We start from the raw sequence: 22,937 nt of genomic DNA, 5'->3' as shown, positions 1-22,937 counted from the left end.
TTCCTTTAAAAGAGCTGCAAAGAGGCTTTAGTTGGTTATTTAGGAAGCCCAGAATGAATCTGATCCAAAAACAGGGCCTAGAAACTACATTTCCTCAGATGGCGTGACTGATGGTTCTGGGGTACCAGGAGGATGGGCAGGGAAGGGCGGGAGGAAGGAAGGGCGCGAGCACTGGGAGGAGGCTGGCTAATGCTGCCCTGTCTGCTGCCTCTCTAGCAATGCTCAGTCACGTGGTTGCCACCCACAGGCAGAGCTTGGGAAACCTTTACTCAACTACCTGCCTGGGCTCCACATGCATCTAGTGGCAAATGCTGAACTTTAATAAAGAAAAGCTAATGGCTTGTCAATGTCAGCTACTATCAAGATGGCTCTGAGTAACCTCCTAAGGAAAAGTACTCATGTCTGGGGCAGGACTTTGAATCTGGTTTTAGGAACTTATAGTGTTTCCCCCTCAGCTTTATGAGCCAAATGGTTTCAATAAAAGTTTCCATGCCCAAAACATCCAAGTTACTCTATCCTTCTGTATCCGTAACAGGATGAGTTAAGGGCAGGAATCACCAATGTGTAACACCCTCACAGTTACCTGATTTTTGAAAGAGTATAACATCATTGGTTAGTCCCAGTATCAATTTTAAGGTTTTTATCCCCATTTGTCAATAGCAGAACAATAGAAATATGGTTATTCTTAGTTCGGGGATAAACTCATTCAACATACATTTATCATAAATGTATACTATATTCCCGATACTGAGCCAGAACACAAGAAGACTGTCCAAAGACAGAGTTCCTTGGGGGTGCACACCCAAGATTGGGGCTGAGGGACAGTAAACAGTGAGGGAGTAAGTACATGTGTACAGAGAGATGCCAACATCACAGAGGCAATAAAAGTGCCGCTCCAAGTCCCCTCATTTCCGGAATACCTGGATTTCCCCTTTCAGCACTTCATCTCCTAGGCCAGGAGCTGTCGGCCTTTCCCGATGCCCTCATCCCCATCCACCTCTGATTTACTCTGTTCGTTCTACTGAAGACCTTTGACTTCACATCACATCCCCATGGCATTTATTTATAGGAGAGGTTGTGGATCATCCAGATGTTGCTGAGTCTCTGTCCAATGGAGGAATAAATAGGAAAATGCTGTTCTTTATTTGCGGGGCTGCTTGGGGTAGTTTGCCTGTAGGACTACTCTTGCCCCTCTACCTTCTGAGATGCTCCACCCCACCCCATGGGAAACACATAGCCTTGTTGCCTAAAGGCTGCGGTGCCACAGGGCTCCCGGGCTCAGCCCCACCATCTCCCCTGTGCCCGGGTCAGCATGGAGTCAGGTCAGTCTGCGGCCTCTCGAGGGAGGGAATGTCGCCCCCCTGTTTTGCAGCACCCCTCTGACTCTATGAGCCACTCTCCCCGAGCACCCCTGCCCTTCCCGGAGAGACCCCTGCGTGGGAGGAAAAGAAAAAAGCCAGAACAGCCTCACGTGCTCCCAAAGCCGGAGCTGACTGCCCCTCCTCCCTCCCTCATCCTCCTCCCTGCTGGGGAATGGGGGGCTGCCTGCCACTTGTTGGAAGCTGTAACTAACGCATATAGGACCCTTGTCCTCAGTCTGGGACAGCAGGGAAAGCCCTTCTCACCATCCTGAAACAGAGGCGGTTCCCCGTAAGAATTCTGCCCCCTCTCTCCCACTTAAGAAATGCAAATGAAAGTGGCATTTTTAAAATACTTCTAATTTATTTTTTAAGTGAATCATTCATGAGCTTCTATATTTTAACTCTTACTAGTAGCAGAATTACTTACAATGCCGCCTCACCAGATTTGACAATTTCATAAACAGGGAGGAAGTTGCCAAGTCTATACAATTAAATAAAGTGGTAGGTAGGGGAAAAACAATTCTACTTAGTATATTAACAATGGTGATTTGCCACTTAAAGATATTAAAACTACCATTACTCCCTTTTATCATCACCATTATTTCATAAAAGAAGGACCTTTTCGTAAAGATGTAAGAACAGTCTCAGGATGTTTAAGGACTCAGGAAAAAATAGGTCAATCTGTGAAGTGGGGTTTAGCTTTATGGAGAAAAGCAATGAACTGTTTGTTTCTACTTCTTCATTTCACTGTGAACCAATGCAAACCACCTAAAAGCAATGTTCTGAGGACAGGTGGTTGAGAGTGCTTTTCTAGGCCCTTCAGTTCTCTGTCCTCAGCCTAGGATAGATTGGGAACTTTGCTTTAAAAACTGACACTCATCCCAGAGCATTGCCAACCCTCACACAGGAGATCAGAGGGCCCTGAAACCCTCTCCCAGATCAGTCCGAGACCACCCTGCAGTTTCTGGGATGACCTAGTGTAAGAGCAGTGTGCTCGGCTAGTACTCACCCCAACCGCATCTCATACACATGTGGGTCTTCCCTTTGACTTTGGGCTCTGAAGCATCAAAGCTTCCCAATGAACATGCGAGGGCTTATCCCCAGATTTAAAGGGAACCAAAAAATGTCAGTCTAGACACAGTTTCTTAACAAATAGCAGCATACAGTCTATGAGTCAACATCCTCATTTTCACTAGTTTGATTTTGGATATAGGAGGAGGGAGGGTAGGGAGGAAATGTTTTTACTTCAGCCCTGACACCAGCAACCAGATTTTCATTTGTCAGTACAATGTTGACAGCTGATTTTCACAATGGAAAGGCTTTCTGATTTATAATCAGACTCCAGCTAAGCCATCCATTCCCGGACCTTTTAAAATGATCTTGTAAATTACAGCAGCAAGGAGGAGAGGTCGAGCTGGCTCCCTTTAAAAACACCAGCGGGAAACAAAGATTTCAGGAAGGATTTGTGCTTCCTTCAGTGGCAGTTAGGAGAAATATGGATTAAATACCTACCGTAACTAGCAGCTGTAATTATCAAGGAAATTTGAGGCAGTGTGATTTCTGACACAGCTGTGTGAGCCATTTTCACACCGCAAAGTCCACTGAGGGAAAGAAAAGAGATAATTTTTTCCTTCCAATAACTATAATTTTATATTAGTAAATTAGATATACAATTGGTAGTTGAAATGCTTCCAGGAGTCTTTGTTTAGAAATACCTTTATTCATCTATATATTATCTCAGAGCCTTGCTTTTCTAACTACTATCATTCCAGGAGACAGAGTGTTCTGTTTGCCATGTTACCATTCCTGTCTCCAGAATGTGCTATTATTGAATGCATGTTGAGTGCTGTTACAAATAGCAAGACCATAACTTAGCCTGACAAAACCATCATTGGAATTAGATGCCATTATTTGACTGAGACTTTCATTTGCCCTTCAATAATGTCCAATGTTTGTCTTTTTGATTCAGGCATCATATCAACATTTCTTCATGTCCATCCGTTCGGAGCCAATATAGAGTATCTTTGGTCATACATGCAGCAGCTGGATTCCAAGGTAAATTCTTTTTTCTCAAGCAGACTTGCATTGCTGAAATTTAACCGTTTGATTTCTGGCTGCGGTTGGCCCCTGCAACAGCTGCAACTGGGGGATATCATAGCGTATGGAGGTTTATCAGTACTTCTACACAAGGGGCTCTGTCTTTGGCAGACCACTGATTCCTTTCACTTGCTTTTGTCTTTGTAGAAAGAAAAGCAGTTAAGTAAAATGGCAGTGACTTTCAGCAGATCTGTGAAAAGCGTCTGAAAGATTTAAATTTCTAGGTTGGCCTGAAAGTTCCCAAGACAAGGGAGAAATCAGGTCAGGGTAGCTGATGCGGCAGCGTCTTAGACCATATTCTCACAGGATTCCATGTAAAGAACTCCACACAACAGAGGAAAAAATCACCTGAAATTACATAAAGATCCGATATGACTCTCAAGAAAATGGTATTAGTGGTTGTTTTTCAGCATTATTCTCTAAATGGAAAAAATGACTACGAAGTCATTGTCAGCTGTGCCCCACAAGGGTCACACCCCAAAATGAGAACATCACTCCTCATTTCTCTGAGGCTCAGTCCTTCTCACTGCACATTTGCTAATGCTCCTGACCGACTGCAGTGTTTGGGGACTGAAAAAGAAGGACAAGAAGAGAGCTCAATTTATGTGCTGAATTTCAGTGACAGTGAGAGGGGCCCCTGGTGAAACAAAGAGATGTCCTTACCCTATCCTGCCTGGAGAAGCCCTGAAGGGGGTGGACACAGAGAATCTAAGCCTGTCACTGAGTAGCTTGTCAAATGTCCTTCTGGGAAGGAAAATGGACATGAGCCCTTCCATAGAGCACACAGCAAAGTGCATGGGATTGGTAGGACCACGCCCACAGCCCACAGTTCTCTGACCCTGAGTACACACATACACGTCCTTCTAAATTTCCTATCGCCAATATTGATTATATTATTACATGTGTTCTCAATTCCAATGATCCTACCAAATCATGAATCTCACAACTGCCTGATCTCCCTAATGGGCTTTATACGTCGACTTTGAGAGCAATTATCAGGAATAGGAAGTATTTTTCAGTCATAGAGACTCACGCCCTTTTATTCTCCCACAGCTGGTGATAGGGTGGACCACACCAGAGCAAAAGGGAGTGAGATTATAGGATTCCTGAGGTTCAGACTCATGTTATTGTCTTCTCTCTGTGACCTCCCTTCACACTGATAGGAAGGAACAGAAAATGCTTATGGAGTATTTCTCTTTTTCCTTCACCACTGTCATTCTTCCTTAGGATCCCCACTACCTTTGCCTGGAGGGTTAAATGAAATGCTGCTTGCACCAATATGCCTGGCATAGAATAAACCCTCAAGAAATTATCCCAGTTGTTGCTGTTATCCTTCCCTTGTACTGTTGACATTTCCTTCCCTTTCTGGAACTCCCAAGTGGGAAGCTGTTGTTGAGAAGCAGTTGTTATTTTAGTATGAGCCAAAATAGCCAAGGAATCCATCTGCTATTTATCTAAGAATTTCAGGGCTCGTGTCTCTTCCGCTGTATCACTGTAGGCTGCTGATGTGTGCATCTATGAAACTGTGTGTGTTACACCTGTGTGTGGGGGGGAGGGGCGTTAGATCACCTGTCGAGAGTAAATAATGAATTATTTTGGTGGGGTAGAAGCTCTTGTTCTATTCTTAACCTCAGGACAGAGTATCCATCATCCATTTGCTCAGGTGAGGTTTGGATGGTCTCCCTGGGATGTCTCTGTGGAAAGAATTCATGCACATGGTCTCTGGCCATTAGATGATGGGCCTTTTCAGAGGGGATTCAGTTAATGGGAATTCCATTTCATCTCAGACTGGTGCTTTTATTCTAGAAGATAATGAAGAAAGTATTTAGGAAATACACAGGGTCTCCCCCAGATGGCCTTCTATCTCCTGAATGAAATGCTCAGTAGAGCTGTCAAATTTTTTCCTCATGCCTGAGGTAAAAATTGTATCAAAAAAGGGCCTTAAAACTCCTGGGTGCCAGGGATTAGACCGAATATTTTCTCTATCCCAGGGAGGCTGAAAGGATATTTAGACTTATTAATCCAGAGAAAAAATTATTTCTGTGTACTGGAACTCCATACCTCAGGGCTTTAAGCAGAAAACAAAATAATGAGTGGTTTGCCCTCTAAGTATCCACCAGGGCCTTGTCCCTGCATCAGCTGCCAAAAGGCTCATAACCCTGGAGCCACCAGCACGCTGATGCTGAGGCTCTCTTGTGCAGCGGCCTGGCGTGCCTGCCTCTGGTTAGTCAGGATCAACTGAGTGCCACCAGACCGCCACCCTGGATATTTGGTTAATGACACATTACGACAGCGTATTGAGCCTAACCTCCATAATACAGGGGGGTTGCTGACTCTAGGAGGATGGCTTTTTAAAAATTCCACCTAGAACAACAGTTTCCTTGACATCAGGCAATATCACTGTTACCATAATTGTTGTACAGTGATACTTAGGTTCTGCCTCCCCCAGTGCTGACAAGAGCAAGGAAAGCAGTCTCAGTCCTGCCTGTAGCAGAACTGGTTTTATTAGCAGAACTCCCAGAGGCCACATATGGACATAAGAATTATTAGAAATGAAAGGGGAGACAGGAATTAATTTAAATTATGCTGGGCAGGTAAACTGCACATCGCTCCCTAAAACTTTGTAGTCTGATAATAGGCCACTTTCCGGTTAAATATTATTCCTGCTCTTGATAATTATATTTACATATTTTTCTCTTCTCAGCCTCTTCTAGACTCATATTCCTTCACTCAGCTCTCATTATCAGAACATGACCATATGACCAAGGCAGATTCATTCAGAGGAACACAGGCATTACTCCGGGGAAGGGAAATCCCAGGGCAAAATACCTTTGAAACCAAAATCAGTCAAAGGGAGAAATCAAGTTTAAAACCCGTTTTTTGCTCACAAGCAGTCGTCCTGCATCACTCTCTCCTGCTGCAGCAAAAGTGAGCGAATTCTTCCCCCACAACCTCTCAGGTCCAGTTGAGCCCTCACTCGCCTACGTAATTGTCCATTGATATGGAGATGGTACTTCTCTCCACCCCTCAGAAACACCTGTTGATACGGCGATGCACTAAAGCCAGGTGAGAGATTCTGGAAATATTGCAATTTTACCCACAACTGGGCAAGAGCAGTGGAGGGAGACGGCTTCCTGAAGCTTTGCTGAGTCAATTTCATGCCCTGGGTGCAAGCGGGTAAACTCTTCAAAATAGGCGACACTACTTGAAAATGGTTTCTGATCAATACATAGAACCCCCCACATCAGCTCAGCGTCCTTCCAGCCCACTTGCTAATCCTAAACAGCAAGGAAGTCCCATTGGAGCTAAGCATTAGTAAATGAGTATTTTCTGTCTTACAGTCAAGAGGAGGAGATTCTCCTGCTCACCCCCCAGCTTAGGTATTCTTTAGGAGGTAAGATGCAGTTCTCCAGGTGTGCTTGCCCAGCCTCTCCCCAAGGCCCACCAAGTGGTAGGTTTGCTTCTGAAGACCAGACTCAGCATGTGCCGTGGGCACTGGAGGATTCAGGAAGAGCTGCCTTTCTGGCATGATGCCACTGTTAACTGACAGGCATGGGTGCTCATGGACACCCACCTGAGGGACAAACCATTTGCATGTCTATACTAAAAACATCCTCTGGAAACATGAAATTAAAGTATCTTGTTAATTCCAAGGAGATTCAAATCAGACTTAATTGGAGAGCATTATTTCCCAGACTGTAGCTAGCCAGGAAGGGTAGATGAAGTGATCTGAATAGTATCTGTAAGATATCCCCCAACCCCAAATAATCTTTACTATTATGTCTGTTCTCTTAAGTAGCTACCTGTCACAGTATGTTAATGAGTGAATGAGTTTTCTGTTGCTTAGACAGGCTGTAATAAATGTGTTGTTTAGATATCACAAACGCCTCTGGAAAGCATATGATTAATGAGGTTTTAGAGCTAACAATACTTCCGTTTGGCTACATAAAGAATAAAAAGAAAGTTGCTTACCCACAGCATGAGAAATTAACAAGGTTTGCCAGGGACCCCGAATGCTCAGATAACATCCTGCTTTTCAGGGACCCAGTGCAGTCTTAGCCAGGACCAGGGAAGAATGGGGGATGGCCAGGGCACAAAAGAAATCTAAGAAAGAAACATGCTCTTAAAAAGCTTGTAATCGAATTTAGGAAGTGGTTTAGTACCTATGAAATAGCTTGGCATGTCAGACATAAACTAACAGAGTGCTGACCTGGGCAGGCAGGTGTTCGGTGAAGAGGAGCTAGAGAAGAGCGGAATCTGAGTGGCGGTTGGCAGGGGGCAGCCTCGCATCCCTGCGGGTTCTGGCAGTGTCCCTGCGGGCTCTGGCCGCATCCCTCCTTGGGCGCTTCACTAATGCTGCCGCACTTCTTGCTTTCTCTTTCGCCCCTTCCTTCCTTCACTCCCTTCTGTCATTTTCCATCCGCCTCCTTCCTTGTCTCCTTCTAATTCTTTCATTTATTTTCTTCCTTCTTGCCTTTTATTTTCCTCCTCCCTCCTCCCGGTTCCTCTTCCTTCCAGCTCTTCCCTCTCTTCCTAATTCCTCACTTCTGCTCATTTTTCTTGTTCCTCCTTGACTTCATCTCATCCTCCCCTTCTCTTCCCACCAATATCCTGGGTTTCTCTCTGCAAATGCTTGTTGCAAGATGTCTGTGTGCTGATGCCATGCCTTCCCAAGGATATGAAGAAAGAACGAGATTTAAATGTGCTCTTAAGGCTAACAGTCGGTTTAGCCTGTGAAAAAAATGTGGATTCACACCGGGCTCCGCTAACTCTACAGCCTGACAAAGACTGTGCCCCCAAGAAGAGCCCTTAGCACCCACTTCCCTCGCCTGACTGATACGGGACATGAAGCCAACCATCCCCATGATAAAACTGATTTATGTCTGCTTGTGTCAATTTATGTATGTGCTTAGAGGCCTGGCAAGGAAGTAGTGGGCTTGGGCTAGAGTCAGCAAATCAGAAAATAAATCAAGCAGATCTTAAAAATTACCTCTGCAGTATTACTACCACACAAACCCCTTGGTTATACAGAGCCTTTATTCCTTCTTATATTTTTTTCTTTTTTTTTTAATTAAAGCAAATCAATCTTTTCTAAAATAATAAATGTTAAAAAGTTAAAAAAACACCAGAGGTGGAGGGGATCCACTAACAACATCAAAGATTGAAAATATGCAGATTAGCAGTTCCTTAGAACAGAAGCCAGCTGGGTAAGAGGGCGATGAGAGCATCCTGTCCACAACAGCCATCCCCGCCTTCCAGAGCACCACGTACAAGCTGTGTGGTAAAATGAGATTTCATAGTCAAGGCATGCGTCTCTAATTACATCGTAATGCCACACAGAATTCTCTTAACCGCATGTATTTGATTATCCCCTTAGTATCTGGGTGCAGGAACGCAGTGTTGTGAAAGCAGGACTGGATTCAGCACCAAAAGCCTTGCCCCCAGTTCTAGCCCTCCACCTGACTGAGCAGGCAACACCCTTTCCAGGCCCCAGTGTTCTGTCAATGACACACAGGGACCTAGCGAGTATCTGACCTCAGAAGGGATTCGGGTAAGGGAACCCTGCACAGCTAATGAAAATGGCTGCACATCGCTCTGAGCTCAGTCAATGACATCTGGGTGCTTTGTTTTATGTGATGACCCCATGACTCTCTGTCATGACCAAGAAATTCAAGAGCAAAAAATTATTGTTAGGAAGATAAAGGATATTTTGAAGGCAAAATTACAATAGCTGACAAATCATTTATAAGAAGAAGAAGAAAACAGAAGTAAATGAAGATATTTGTAAAGTAAAAATTCTTTGACCATAGGATAAGAAAGTACAAATTGAATTTTCTCTTGAATTTGTCTTAAAACAATCCTAAAATATAATTTGTCATATGGGTTATTTTGCCACAATAAGAAAAAGGTTTTAAAAACATCAAATTAACTTGAAAGCAGTTTCTTCTTGACCTTTCTTCCAGCATGAGATATAAACATCCTGAAGGAAATATTCTAGAATTTAGCTGAGAGCCTTAGTAAGTGGATATTTTAGATAGGATTTCTTTTGAGGTGGTCTGTTCCATAATTGTGACATACTCTTGTCCACATTATCTACACATATATGACAGAATCACACCATTTCAGTAACTTAGAGTTAACTATAGCCAAGAATACTCATTTTTAAAATACTCATTATACCAATTTCTAGCTTTGTCAAAATCTGAGGTATGGCTAATTGGTTATCTAAACCAAGTAATCATGAGAATTTCAAATCCTAGTTTTACTACTTCTTGGCTGTGTGACCTTGGGTAACTTATTCACGATCTCTCTGTTTCCTTTTCACCCTCTGTAAAATGATTTTTTATGGGTTATAATGTGTATTAAATTACTTAATATAGGAAAAGCATTCAGAATAGTATCTTGCACATAGTGAGTGCTACTAAGTATTGGTTGCCATTTTTATTTTTAAGCTTTAAAGTGCACAAAAGACCTATCAGATTCTCTCAGTTTGAGATCTTTGCCACAAACCAGTGAACAGGTGAATTTCAAATGGTTTGCCCAAAGGTGCTGAACCGAAGTCCTCAGAGCACTCAGTTTCTTTCCAATCCCCTTGCCCTGCAAATGAGAAAACACCCAAAGAGATTAAGTGATTTAGACAAGATAGTGAAGCTAGTGGTCATTCCATAACTAGAATCCAAATCTTTTGTTTCAAGCTTTCTTCCAGCAAGCAAGAAGCTGTTGCTCCTTTTAATGAGCTTTCTGATGAGCTCAGGCACAGAAAGCCTGTCCTCTGTGCCTGGCCCGAGTGAGGATTCCGGAAGTGGCGGCTCTCTCTCCCCTCCTACATGCAGCCTTCTGCTCCTCTGTGGTTGTAGTCTAGGCTCCATGGAAAAAAAGATTCCCTGTGATCTGCTTACCATTTGGTGAATGGCTCACGTGGAGGTGCCAATGCATCAGCATTTGAATGAGTACAGGCTGGTTGAGTTGGGAGTTTTCCACTTTTGCTGTTAATGTTGACAGCACTCTGAAGCTGCATTCATCACAGAGACGCCTGCCCTGCTGTGCATGAGCCCCTCTTCCCCCATAGTCACTGCCCAGGAGCAGAGAGGCAGCGACCGAGAGGATTATTTCCAGTTCTCACTCCGCAGTCCCCCACCACCTGTAGTAGTTGCTTAAGAACAAGGCTAAGAACCTGGATCTGCACCCCAGCTCCACACTTACTGCCTGGGTTACCCTGCGTGAGGTATCTAATCTTTCTGGACCTCACTTTCCTCATTTGTAAATTCCCTATCTAATGTGAAAATTAAAGAAAGTGATTTCAAGAGTCTGTCAAGGAAAGGGTTCTCAGTGTGTGTGAGTTATCACACTTCCTACAATCAGCTGCAGGGCTGCTGGGTGGCACTGCCCGCCCTGACCCCATGGCCACCACAGAAGCTACCTTTAGATCAGATCTCTCTTTTACTAACCTCAAGAATTCAGCTTTTGCTCTCCTTCCTAATGAACAGCACAAGGCTTCTTCCCTACTTTTCCAAGGTGACAGTTACCCTGGAAACAAGCCTGTGGTGAGCTGGCTGGTACCTCAGTCAGTCAGCTTCTCTGTGGCCTCTGCTTGATCTGGGGAAGGACCTCATCTCAGGGGTGTCACTTGAATTTGGACTGGAACCTACCATAGATTACCTGTGCTGTCCTCAGCCGAAGGGATGTCTTAAAGAGGACAACGTTGTCGTACTCAGTGTTGCCTAGTATATACACAGAGGAAATGCATACTTGTGCCAGGCAGTGTGTTACGTTTTATGTATAATCCTCACAGTTACACTCTTAGTGTAATTTCTATGATGCTATTTCTATGATGAAGAAACAGAATGACAGCTACTAAACGACTTGCCCAAGGTCACATAGCTCAGCCTTGCCCAGATTAAACTCCAAGCCTCTCTTATTTAAATCCCCATTCTTAACCCAAATATGCGTGATCATAAGATTTACCTGGGGTGATTGTTAAATAGATTATGTGAGCTACACCCCACATTGACTGAATCAGTTTCTCGAAAAGCTGGGGAATGTGTTTCTTTAACAAGTACCCCAGGTAACTGATATTTAGAAAGAAAGCACTACACCCCTGATTCTTCACCCACATTTATGGGGAGCACTAAAGCACACCAATTCCCAGGTCCCAAACCACATGTGGTAGCCTCTTTCCCAGTTAGAGCTTTGATAAGGCACTTAACCCTCTGTAGTTCAGTTTCTCAGCTATAAAATGCAGGTAGATCATAATATTCGCCCCCACTCCCACCCCCCATATAGCTCATAGGAATGTTGTAAGAACAAAATGAAGGTGCTGGTAATGGTGTTTTACACAATGTCACTAAAATAAAATGCTTCAAAATCACCATGAACCTTTTAATAATATGTTTAATAGGCTTTGTGGGTTGACCTGAAAAATCTAAGAATCTTTTTAATATGGCTTTATGGGAAAATGCATTCAGATTTCAAAATAATTCACTAAAAAATTTTAGGATACAATTTATTTCAGCTTTCAGGACTGCCTCTATTTAAAGCTTAGTATTATAGGCCTAGGAATATTGAATATGTCATGTGAAATCTTTTCCATGTGAACATTGAATGAACAATTGATTTGACTTCCACATCAACTTGGTCTTTTTTTAAGATGAACCTTAATACTGTTAAATAGAAAAGTGTAGACTCTAAAATGATCTATACAGTGATCATGCCATGAAAAATAATAGGTCTGATTCATTGAACATTTCTATGTGCCCAAATCTTTGTTAAGCCAGTGGTTTTCACACATCCTTATTAAATGTTATTCCCAACTGCTGAGGCTTAGAGAGACTAAATAAGACTTGGTAGAACTCATTTTGCTCATAACAATAGTAGATACAGGATTCAAACAGAAATGTTAGACCCTCAGTTCTGGGGTCTCAGCCGCCTTGCTCTGAGATCCCCACGTACATGCATGCATAAGGATGCAGACACAGGAAAACAAGAGCAATGGCTATGTTAGAGCAGAGGGATTATGGTTGATTTGTTCTTTATTTACAATAAAATGAATTATTGGTATAAAAAATGTATGTTATAAAGAAAAATTGGTAGAAGAAAATAATTTCATTAAAAAATATCTTTCTGCATTTTATGACTGAATGTGGGGACTTTTTTTGCTGTAGGTTTTGAGTTTCGTTTCTGTTCCTAAACAGAAACACAAGTCTTCTGGTCCCTGTGAAAATCAAGTTAAAGGAAGAGAAATAAGTTAGGGTGCCAGAAATCCACCCACATGCCCCCTGGCCTTGTTGAGTAACAAAGCAGTGCTGCCCTTTGTAGGCGAAGGTGAAGGTACCAGGAGCTGTCCAGGAGAGGTGATGCATTTGCTCTGAGCCCTCTTCAGCCCTACTGCTATCTCCTCCTAAGTCACGCGGGGGCTGCCGAGGCGCAGCGCTGCCAGTATGGTCGTTATCCATAGGAAGCGTAAACCTGGAGCTTTCCTCCCAGTTGCCTCCTGCCCCGCCCCTGCCAGCTGCTCAGCGGAGAACGAAGATAATCACATTCAGTGCTTTACCGGTGCTCCCTTACAAGGGCATTGCTTGACAGCCAAATAGAAAAAATTTCATGTTGCTTGTCTCCCTGGCAAAGTACATCATTACCCAACCCTTTGCCTTCTTTAGGATGAGTTCCTTTCCCCAAAGTGACTTTTCTTCCTTTCTAACAGATATCTGCAAACGAAATCGAAATGCTTTTGATGAGGCTGCCACGCATGTTTAAACAGGAATTCACAGGTGTGGGAGCAACACTGGAAAAAAGGTGGAAGTTGTGTGCCTTTGAAGGAATTAAAACTACCTAACCGAAGAGCAAAAACATCTCTGGAAATGTAACTGCCTGAAGCCAGCCAGGGCCATGCAGTGAGTGCGGGGCGTGGGGTTGGTCTGGCGCAAACCTCCATGGAGCCATCAGAGCCTGACTTTAGTTACATCTGTGGTGTTCTCTTGTGAGTGGAAATGTAATTGTGCACCAGTTCCCCAACACAAGCAAAGCTTCATACTGTGACAGATTTGTGTCCTCTGAAAACCAAACAATGCTTCCACAGCCATAATGATGGCAAAATCTTCAAACATGCTACATTTGAGAATAGCTCACCAAGCAAAATATTTAAAGTTAATGATGGTATAGCAATGGTTGTTGCTAGGCTACAGACTTGTACATGTAATGTATAGCTGAAATCATCCGATGACATTTTCCTGAAAGTCTACCTTTCTGTTTTAGTAAAAAACAAAAAAACAAACAAACAAAAAAAAAAAGTGATTTTACAGTGAGAAAAAAATCATACCAAAAGAAAACTTGAATATGTGTCTGAACATTTATTGTATTTTGTAAATTAAGTTATATTCTGTTCCAGGGACTTTTGCCTTATTGCAGAGGCAGAAGATGTGATTGGACTCCTTGAGAATGCTTTATCAAGAACATTATTTTTCTAACGTAACACTTCTCCATCACAAGTTCTTTTAACATGGACTGCATAACAATTTTCACAAAATTAAATGAGGAAAAGCTAGTGTTACCGTATTGTATTTGGTATGTAATATTCAGGTTTATGCCTCAAAGTAAGCATTCAGTAAATATTCCTGTTACAAATTTTATAGCAAAGATGTTAATTTTTTTCAATAAATATGACTTCTACCATATTGCTTTTGCAAATTATTTTTGATATATTTTAATTCACCCTTCTAAAGAAATCTTTTTCGCATTATTCAGTCCTATCTCACATCCCTTTGTTTCTAAATGATTGTAAGCATGAGTGACACTGAGACAAAACACAAACCAGAATATATAAAAACTGGAGGAGAAAGCACTAAGGAAAGGAGATTATGCATTGTTTTAAAATACCAAGACTCAGCGTCCAAATATAATCGACATAAATTATACCTTTGTTTTGTGTCCTTATAGCAAGTACAAAGTGGCCAATTAGTTAATGTTATTAATCCCTGCATTTATTTATTTGCATGTTTGCTGGAAAACATACAAGTTAGAAAGGAATTAAAGAATTCAGTTGTGCTAGCAATTCTCTAGAACTGGGGCTTCCACTCTTTTAATTACAAGTAGAATAGAGCTTTAAACTGTATCTCCTTCTGATTTCTTGTACAAGAATCACACAAAAAAAACAAACACATTATTAATTTTAAATGCAACATGTTTTCGGAAGACAGATGAACAGTGACTGTTCTTCAAAATTCTGAAAAGATGCTCATAATTGCCTGTTGGACGTCACCGTCCTCAGGATCTTTTTTTGGATCCTGACAAATCAAGGTGCTTATTCATGCCTTCCATAAATACCTACACATATGTTATGTTCAGGCTCAGGGCTAATGCTGTCAATATGAGATGACTAAGAAAAGGTCTTCTCCTTAATGAGCTCAGATTTCAGTGTGAAAAATTAACAAGGGTGCTATGGGATTCAAACTAAATATCAAGATGGTATTAAATGCTGAAACTCTAGAGGCCTTTCTGTTCCCATCTGTCAATGTCCAGTACCACCATCATCCAGACCCGTTTATCTCTGGGTCAGGAAACACAAATAAGGACATAACAGTCCAAAATGAGATGAATTCATTTACAGATATTACTGTTATAAAATAGAAAACCTAAGAGGTCACCTGAAAAATAATGAGAAGAAAAGATTTCCATTAAGTGGCTAGTTATAAAGACACAAAGTCTAGTAAGGACACAAGGTACCACATTCTAAAGTATTTCTAACTGAAAGTAAAGGAGATGTTTTCAAATGTGCATTCATACTTTCAAATATTGCCCATAGTCAGTTTAGCAGAGGATACACTACAAGGGCAAAACCCTTAGAGTTCTGAATAGGAAAAGGAATTGGAGAGACCTTAGATCTGACAACAGAACACCATTTTAGACCCAAATTGCAACTCAGAGGACTGAAACAGTCACTGCAGCCTCCAGAAATACTTGAGTAATTCCCAGAATAAGTTTCTGCATTAGAATAATCTATTTTGGCTGTGGTGTTTTTATTTATACTTGAAATTAATTATATTACTTGTCTAGAAGTATAGTAATTACATATTTTGACCTCAATTATATGAATAACTTATTTTTGCAGGAAAAAACTTCTAAATTATTTCACAGATATTCAGGCTCAGATGGGACTTCAGAGATCAGTTGGGGAACACGTACCTCTGAAGGCCATCTGGAGGCTACATGTGTCTTTTATCCCATCCTCTTTAATCCTTGGGATAACTATGCAAAGATACTATTATTGTCCTCCTTTATCACACAGAATGAGGCTCAGAAGTCCTAAGTATCTTGGCCAAGTTTACATAGTAAATTTTGAGACTTGAACAGGAGACTTAAACCCAGGGCCAGCTGACTCCAAAACTTGTTCTTTTTTTAACTGTGTCTTCTTCTAGTTCAGTCTATTCCCACCCCCTGACCACAAGTCCAGTGCCAACCCACTGCCTTCAGATGGTTCCTTGTATTCTCCTCTTTCCCCACCATCCCTTGTATGTGGGTACAGGCGTGAAGACTCTGACCTTCCTCTCCTAAATCTTTCCAGTAACAAATCACGGTTCTTGGATTCTGAGAATAAGAAGAACATTGAAGGTTTGAAGACCCTCGTAACCCGGACCCAGTGGGTCTTTCTGGATTGTATCTTCACTGCTTTTCTGAATAGGACTAATATTTGTTGCTTTTCTGCTTGTGCTCATATCTTTCTATCCAAGTGCAATAACCTTATTCACATCTAGTTATCACAATTCTACACAGCCTTAAGAGGAAAATGCAAAGACTCCTCTCATGCGAAGCTTTTCTCCATCACCTAGCAGAAATCGTTTCTCCTACCTCTGCACAGCCACCCCACTTTGACTGCTTAAGGCACTTACTGTCTTTGCCTTATCTCCCTGTTAGATTCCATGCTCTTTATATTTAAAGACCTAAATATAAGACCCCAAAACATAAAATAACTAGAGGAAAACAAAGGCAGTAAACTCTTAAACATCACATCAGCATTACCTTCTTTTTTTCCAAATCTCTCTCTCCAGGCAAGGGAAACAAAAGCAAAAATAAACACGTGGGACTACATCAAACTAAAAAGCTTCTGCACAGCAAAGGACACCATCAACAAAATGAAAAGACAACTTACTGTATGGGAGAAGTTATTTATAAATGATATATCAAATAAAGGCCTAATATCCAAAATACATAAAGAACTATAGCTCAACACCAAAAAATAAATAATCTGATTTAAAAATGGGCAGAGGAACTGACTTAATGTTTTTCCAAGGAAGACATGTAGAAGACCAACAGACACATGGAAAGATGGCTCCATGTCACTAATTATCAGGGAAATGCAAATCAAAACCACAGTGAGATATCATCTCACACCAGCCAGAGTGACTAATGTCAACAAGACAAAAATAGTAAGTGTTGGCAAACAGGGAACCCTCATACACTGTTGGTGGGAAAGTAAATTGGTACAGCCACTGTGGAAAACAGTGTGGAAGTTTCTCAAAAAACTAAAAATAGAAAAACCATATGACCCAGCAATTCTACTTCTGGCAATGTACCTGAACAAAATCACTGATTCAAAAAGAATATAGGCACTCCTATGTTTATTGCAGCATTATTTACAATAGCCAAGAGATGGAAGCAACCGAAGTGTCCACTGATAGATGAATGGATAAAAATGTAGTACATTTACACAGTGAATTATTACTCAGCCATAAAAAAGAAAGAAATCTTGCCGTTTGTGATAACATGGATGGACCCAAGAAGGTATCATTCTAAGTGAAATCAGATAGGGAAAGACATACTCCATATGATTTCCCTAATATGTGGAATCTAAAATATAAAACAAAACAGAACGAGACTCATAAACATGGAGAACAGACTGGTGGTTGCCAGAGGGGGGGGGGTGGAGGATTAGTGAAATAGATGAAGGGGGTAAAAGGGTACAAAATTTTAATTACAAAATAAGTCACAGGGATGAAAGTACAGCTTAGGCAATACAGTCAGTAAGATTACCATAACTTCATATGACAGATAGTAACTACACTTACCATGGTAAGCATTTAGTAATATATATAGTTGTTGAATCATTGTTGTACATCTGAAACTGATATAGTATTGTATATCAATTATATTTCAATTTTAAAAAAGATTATAAGCTCTTTGAAGGATCTGAGCATGTTTCATTTACTTTGAATTATTTCTCAAAGTAGTTTTGCTCACAGATTTTTAGAAAGCAGGATGGAGAATGAACCAAACGTCTTTCTGCCTCTAGGAACCAATATGCTTATGTATAAAGGGAAAAAAAATTTTAATGCTGCAAATATCTTAAATCCAAGGTTCCAAGGCAGAAAATGTGAGCGATGTAATGCATACTATTGAACTATAAAAAGCAACCCATTTCCTTCTCAAAGTTCAAACCCAGATCGATTATCAACTTTTCTATGAATCCCTGATCCCCTCAGGAACCTCCCTTATCCCCACTACTATTCATTATATTTCTATAACAGCCCTTAAACTGTATTTGCATCATTTGTGAATGTGGTCATCTCTCCCAGTCCTGAAGGCTGGAAAGCTTCCTTCTTCAGCCTTTTTGTCCCTTAGTCTGCTGTGACACACTATGACTTAAATAAATATTTACTGAATGAATGAACCAAATGAAATGAAAGAAGAGCCAACATAGGAACTTTCTGAATCAGTTCATCAGAACATATTTAGGTATTAAGTCCAGTAACAGAGGTTAGAACTTTCTGCCCCTGAGTTGTTAAGTTCTTGGCAGAATTCTTACCTTCACTGAAAAAAATGTTTTATTGTGGTAAAATATACATATTTTTCATTTTAGCTATAATTATACAATTCAGTGATATTAAATACACTCACAATGTTATGTAACCAACCATCACTGTAACTTTTTCACCATCATACTCAATAAAAACTTGAATATACTCATTAAATAATAACTCCATACCCCACACCTTCCAGCCCCTGGTTACCTCTATTCTACTTTGTGTCTCTTTGAATATGCCTGTCCGAGGTCTCTCATAGATGTGGGATCAGGCAGTATGTGTCCTTCTGTGTCTCACTTCACTTAGCATGTCTTCAAGGTACACCCATGCTGTGGCATGTGTCAGAACTTCACTCCTTTGTGAAGCTGAGTATCCCAGCGTGTGAAAACTCCTCCTGCTGGCTTAGGTATCCCTTACATTTTGCAGCAATGAAAAGTCAGTTGTTTATGTTTGAAAATACTTTAATATTTTTATTAAATGCCACATCCAAAACAACACTTGAAAGTGTAGAGAAGCTTATTTCTGCCTGGATAAACCTCTCTTTTTCACTGAGGGTGATAAAAATGAAATGACAAAAGTAAAAAAAAAAAAATGGTAGTAACTGTGTAGAAAACGAGATTGTTTAAACAAATACCCTTGCAACAAATGTGATATGCAACAAGTTTTTTTCTTGACAAAAGTTAGAGATGCTTTACTTTGAGGTTGTTTTTTTTTTTAATCTTTTCTAAAAATAGCTGCTGTGTTTATTTGTTGTACTCAGTAAAAGATGTTTTATTCTAAAAACATAAGAATAATTTCACCATAATACTCAGTTCCTTCTCATAAGCAGAGAAAATAGAGATGTTAGATTCCTAAAATCTTATAGCTTGGCTCTCTTTATACGGTAAGGTGTTCGCAAGTATATTTGGTCTGTCACTGGTACCTAAGTAAACTATACAAGCACACCTTGGAAATATTACAGGTTTGATTTCAGATATTTACTATGATAAAGCAAATACCGTGAGTTAAATTAATATTTTTGGTTTCCCACTGCATATAAAAGTCATGTTTACACTACACTGTAGTCTATAAGGTGTGCAATGGCATTATGTCTAAAAAAATGGTATCTTAATATAAAAATATTTTATTGCTGAAAAATGCTAATGATCATCTGTACTTTCAGCACGTTGTAATCTTTTTTGCTGATGGAGGGTACTGCCTCCATGACCATGGCTACCGACTGATCAGGTGGTGATTGCTAAAAGCTGGGGTGGGAGTGGCAATTTCTTAGAAAAAGACAACACTGAAATTTGCTACTTGAATCGACTCTTCCTTTCGTCAGCAATTTCTCTGCAGCATGTGATGCTGTTTGATAGCATTTTACCCATAGTAGAACTTTCAAAATTGGAATCAATCCTCTCAAACTCTGTTGCTGCTTTAGCAACTAACTTAATGTAATAATCTAAATCCTTTTTTATTTCAGCAGTCCTCAGAGCATCTTCACCAGGAGTAGATTCCTAATCGAGAAGTCACTTTCTTTGCTCACCCGTAAGAGGCAACTCCTCAACCATTAAAGTTTGATCATGAGATGGTATCAATTCAGTCACATCTTGAGGCTTCACTTCTAATTCTAGTTCTCTTACTCTCTCCACCACATCTGCAGTCACTTCCTCCACTGAAGTCCTGAACCCCTCAAAGTCATTCACGAGGATTGGAATCAACTTCTTCCAAATTCCCGTTAATGTTGATATTTTCATATATTCCTATGAATCATGAATGTTCTTAATGGCATATAGAATGGTAAATCCTTTCCAAAAGGTTTTCAATTAATTTTGACCCATCATAGGAATCAGTATATATGGTAGCTGTGGCATTGTAAAAAGTGTTTCTTAAATAATAAGACTTAAAAGTTAAAATGATTCCTTTATCCATGGCTGCAGAATGGATGTCGTGTTAGCAGCATGAAAACAACATGAATCTCATTGCACGTCTCCATCAGCACTCTTGGGTGCAGGTACATTGTTCATAAACTCTAATATTTTGAAAAGAATCTTTTTCTTTCTGAGCAGTAGGTCTCAATAATGGGCTTAAAATACTTGTAAACAGATGTGCTGACATCCAGGCTTTGTTGTACCATTTCTAGAGCACAGCAGAGTAGATTTTGCATAATTCTTAAGGGCCCTAAGATTTTTGAAATGATAAATGAGCACTGGCTTCAGTTCAAAGTCATCAGCTACACTGACCCCTAATAAAAGAGTCAGCCTGTCTTTTGACGCTTCCAAGCCGGGCATTTACTTCTCCTCTCTAGCTATAGAAGTCCTAGATGGCATGTTCTTCCAATAGAAGGTTGTTTGGTCTATACTGAAAATATACTATTTCATGTATTCACTTTCATTAATTATATTAGCTAGATCTTCTGGATAACTCACTACAGCTTCTACATAAGCACTTGCTGCTTCACTTTGCATTGTGATACATACTTTGCAAAACATATTTTTATATTATGTAGTTGGCCTCTTTCCTTAAACTTCATGAGCCAATCTCTGGTAGCTCCAAACTTTTCTTCTGTAGCTCCTCACCTCTCTTAGCCTTCACAGGGTTGAAGAGAGTTAGAGCCTTGCTTTGGATTAGGCTTTGGCTTAAAGCAGTATTTGGCTGGTTTGATATTCTATCCAGACCACTACAACTTTCTCTGTATCAGTTATAAGGCTGTTCAACTTTCTTATCATTTGTATATTTGCTGGAGTAGAACTTTTAAAGTCCTTCAAGAACTTTTCCTTTACATTCACAACTTGACCAACTGTTCAGTGCAAGGGGCCTTGCTTTCAGCCCCTTATCAGATATATCATTTGCAAATATCTTCTCCTGGACAGTAGGCTGTCTTTTCATTTTGTTGATGTCTTCCTTTGCTGTGCAGAAGCTTTTTAGTTTGATGTAGTCCCATGTGTTTATTTTTGCTTTTGTTTCCCTTGCCTGGAGAAACATATTCAGGAAAAAAAAAATTGTAATGGTGATGTTCAAGAGTTTACTGCCTGTGTTTTCTTCTAAGTGATTTATTGTGTCTGGTCTTATATTTGGGTCTTTATTTCGAGTTTATTTCTTATGTATGGTGTAAGATAATGATCCAGGTTTGTTCCTTTGCATGTAGCTGTCCAGTTTTCCCAACACCGTTTATTGAAAAGACTGTCTTTTTCTCATTGTATATTCTTGTCTCCTTTGTTGTGTATTAATTGACCATGTAAGTATAGGCTCATTTCTGGGCTTTCTCTTCTGTTCTACTGAATCATGTGTCTGATATTTTGCCAGTACCATACTATTTTGATTATTACAGCTTTCATAGTATAGTTTTAAATTAGGGAGTGTGATACATTCAGCTTTGATCTTGGTTCTCAAAAGTGCTTTGATTATTCAGGGTCTTTTGTGGTTTCATACAAATATTAGGATTATTTGCTCTAGCTCTGTGGAAAATGTCATTGATATTTTGATAGAGAATGCATAAAAGTGATTAAACTTAGTGAGGAAGAAACAATGAAAGAAAAGGGAACCCTAGTACACTGTTGAAGGGAACATAAACTGGTACAGCCACTGTAAAACAGTATGGAGGTTTCTCAAAAAACTAAATATAGAAACACCATATGACCCAGCAATTCCACTTTCCAGGATTTACCCAAAGAAAACAAAATCACTGATTCAAAAGATGTGTGTACTCCTATATTTATTACAGCATTATTTACAATAGCCAAGATATGGAAACAATCTAAGTGTCCATTGATAGATGAATGGATAAAGAAGATGTGCATAAAGAGTATTTGATGGAATATTACTCAGCCATAAAAAAATGAACTCTGGCCATTTGTGACAACATGGATGGACCTAAAAGGTATCATGCTAAGTAAAGTAAGCCAGACAGGGAAAGACAAACACTATATGATTTCACTTATATGTGGAATCTAAAAAAACAAAACAAATGAATGAATAAAACAGAAATAGACTCACAGGCACCAAAAACTGGTGGTTGACATAGAGAAGCAGGTGAGGAAATGGGTGAAATAGATGAAGTGAAAATGCTTGATGTCTTAATCAGGGTGATGGTTACATGAGTGTATACACATGTCAAAATTCATTGAACTACACACTAAGATTTGTGCATTTTATTGTATGTACCTCAATATAAAAATTAAAAATGGTAAAAAATAAAATATGCACTAATTATATCCAAAAAATAAATAAAGTAAGAGATACGCAACTCTTCCTTTCACTTGAACACTTAGAGGTCAGTATAGAGTTATTAGTTAGCCTAATTTCAATATTGTCTTGTCTCAGGCAATAGGGAGGCTTAAAGAGGAGAGAGATGGGGGAACGGCTGGTGGGTGGAGCAGTCAGAACACATACAACATTTATCAATGAAATTCACCATCTTATATGGGCATGGTTCATGTCACTCCAAAACAATTATAGCAGTAACAGTCAAAGATCCCTGACCACACTATATATGTAAGCACTTCATAATGTATGTAAATTGCTAAATCATTAATTTGTACACGAGACTAATATAATATTGTATATCAACTATATTGCAATTTTTAAAATCACTGATCACTGATGACCGTAACAAATATAATAATGAAAAAGTTTGAAATATTGCTAGAATTACCAAAATGTGACAAAGAAACATGAAGTGAACAAATACTGTTGGAAAAATGGTGCC

At 40.1% G+C, this 22,937-nt stretch overlaps 1 protein-coding gene across 18 annotated transcripts in view; it reads left to right on the top strand.

Annotated features, from left to right (window-relative positions):
- ENOX1 (ecto-NOX disulfide-thiol exchanger 1) overlaps positions 1-14,128 on the top strand; it is a 554,315-nt gene extending 540,187 nt beyond the window's left edge. For all 18 annotated transcript variants that reach the window (XM_073212579.1, XM_037002114.2, XM_073212580.1 and 15 more), the window contains 2 exons: positions 3,331-3,416; positions 13,159-14,128. In XM_073212579.1, the coding sequence (XP_073068680.1) occupies positions 3,331-3,416; positions 13,159-13,290 (218 nt within the window). In that variant the 3' untranslated portion in view covers positions 13,291-14,128. The remainder of the gene's footprint in view (positions 1-3,330; positions 3,417-13,158) is intronic.
- The last annotated feature ends 8,809 nt before the right edge of the window (positions 14,129-22,937 follow it).

Source organism: Manis javanica, chromosome 9 (genome assembly GCF_040802235.1).
Source record: "Manis javanica isolate MJ-LG chromosome 9, MJ_LKY, whole genome shotgun sequence".
In the NCBI taxonomy this organism is placed as follows: Eukaryota; Metazoa; Chordata; class Mammalia; order Pholidota; family Manidae; genus Manis; species Manis javanica.
This window is presented reverse-complemented; position numbering and strand designations above follow the sequence as displayed.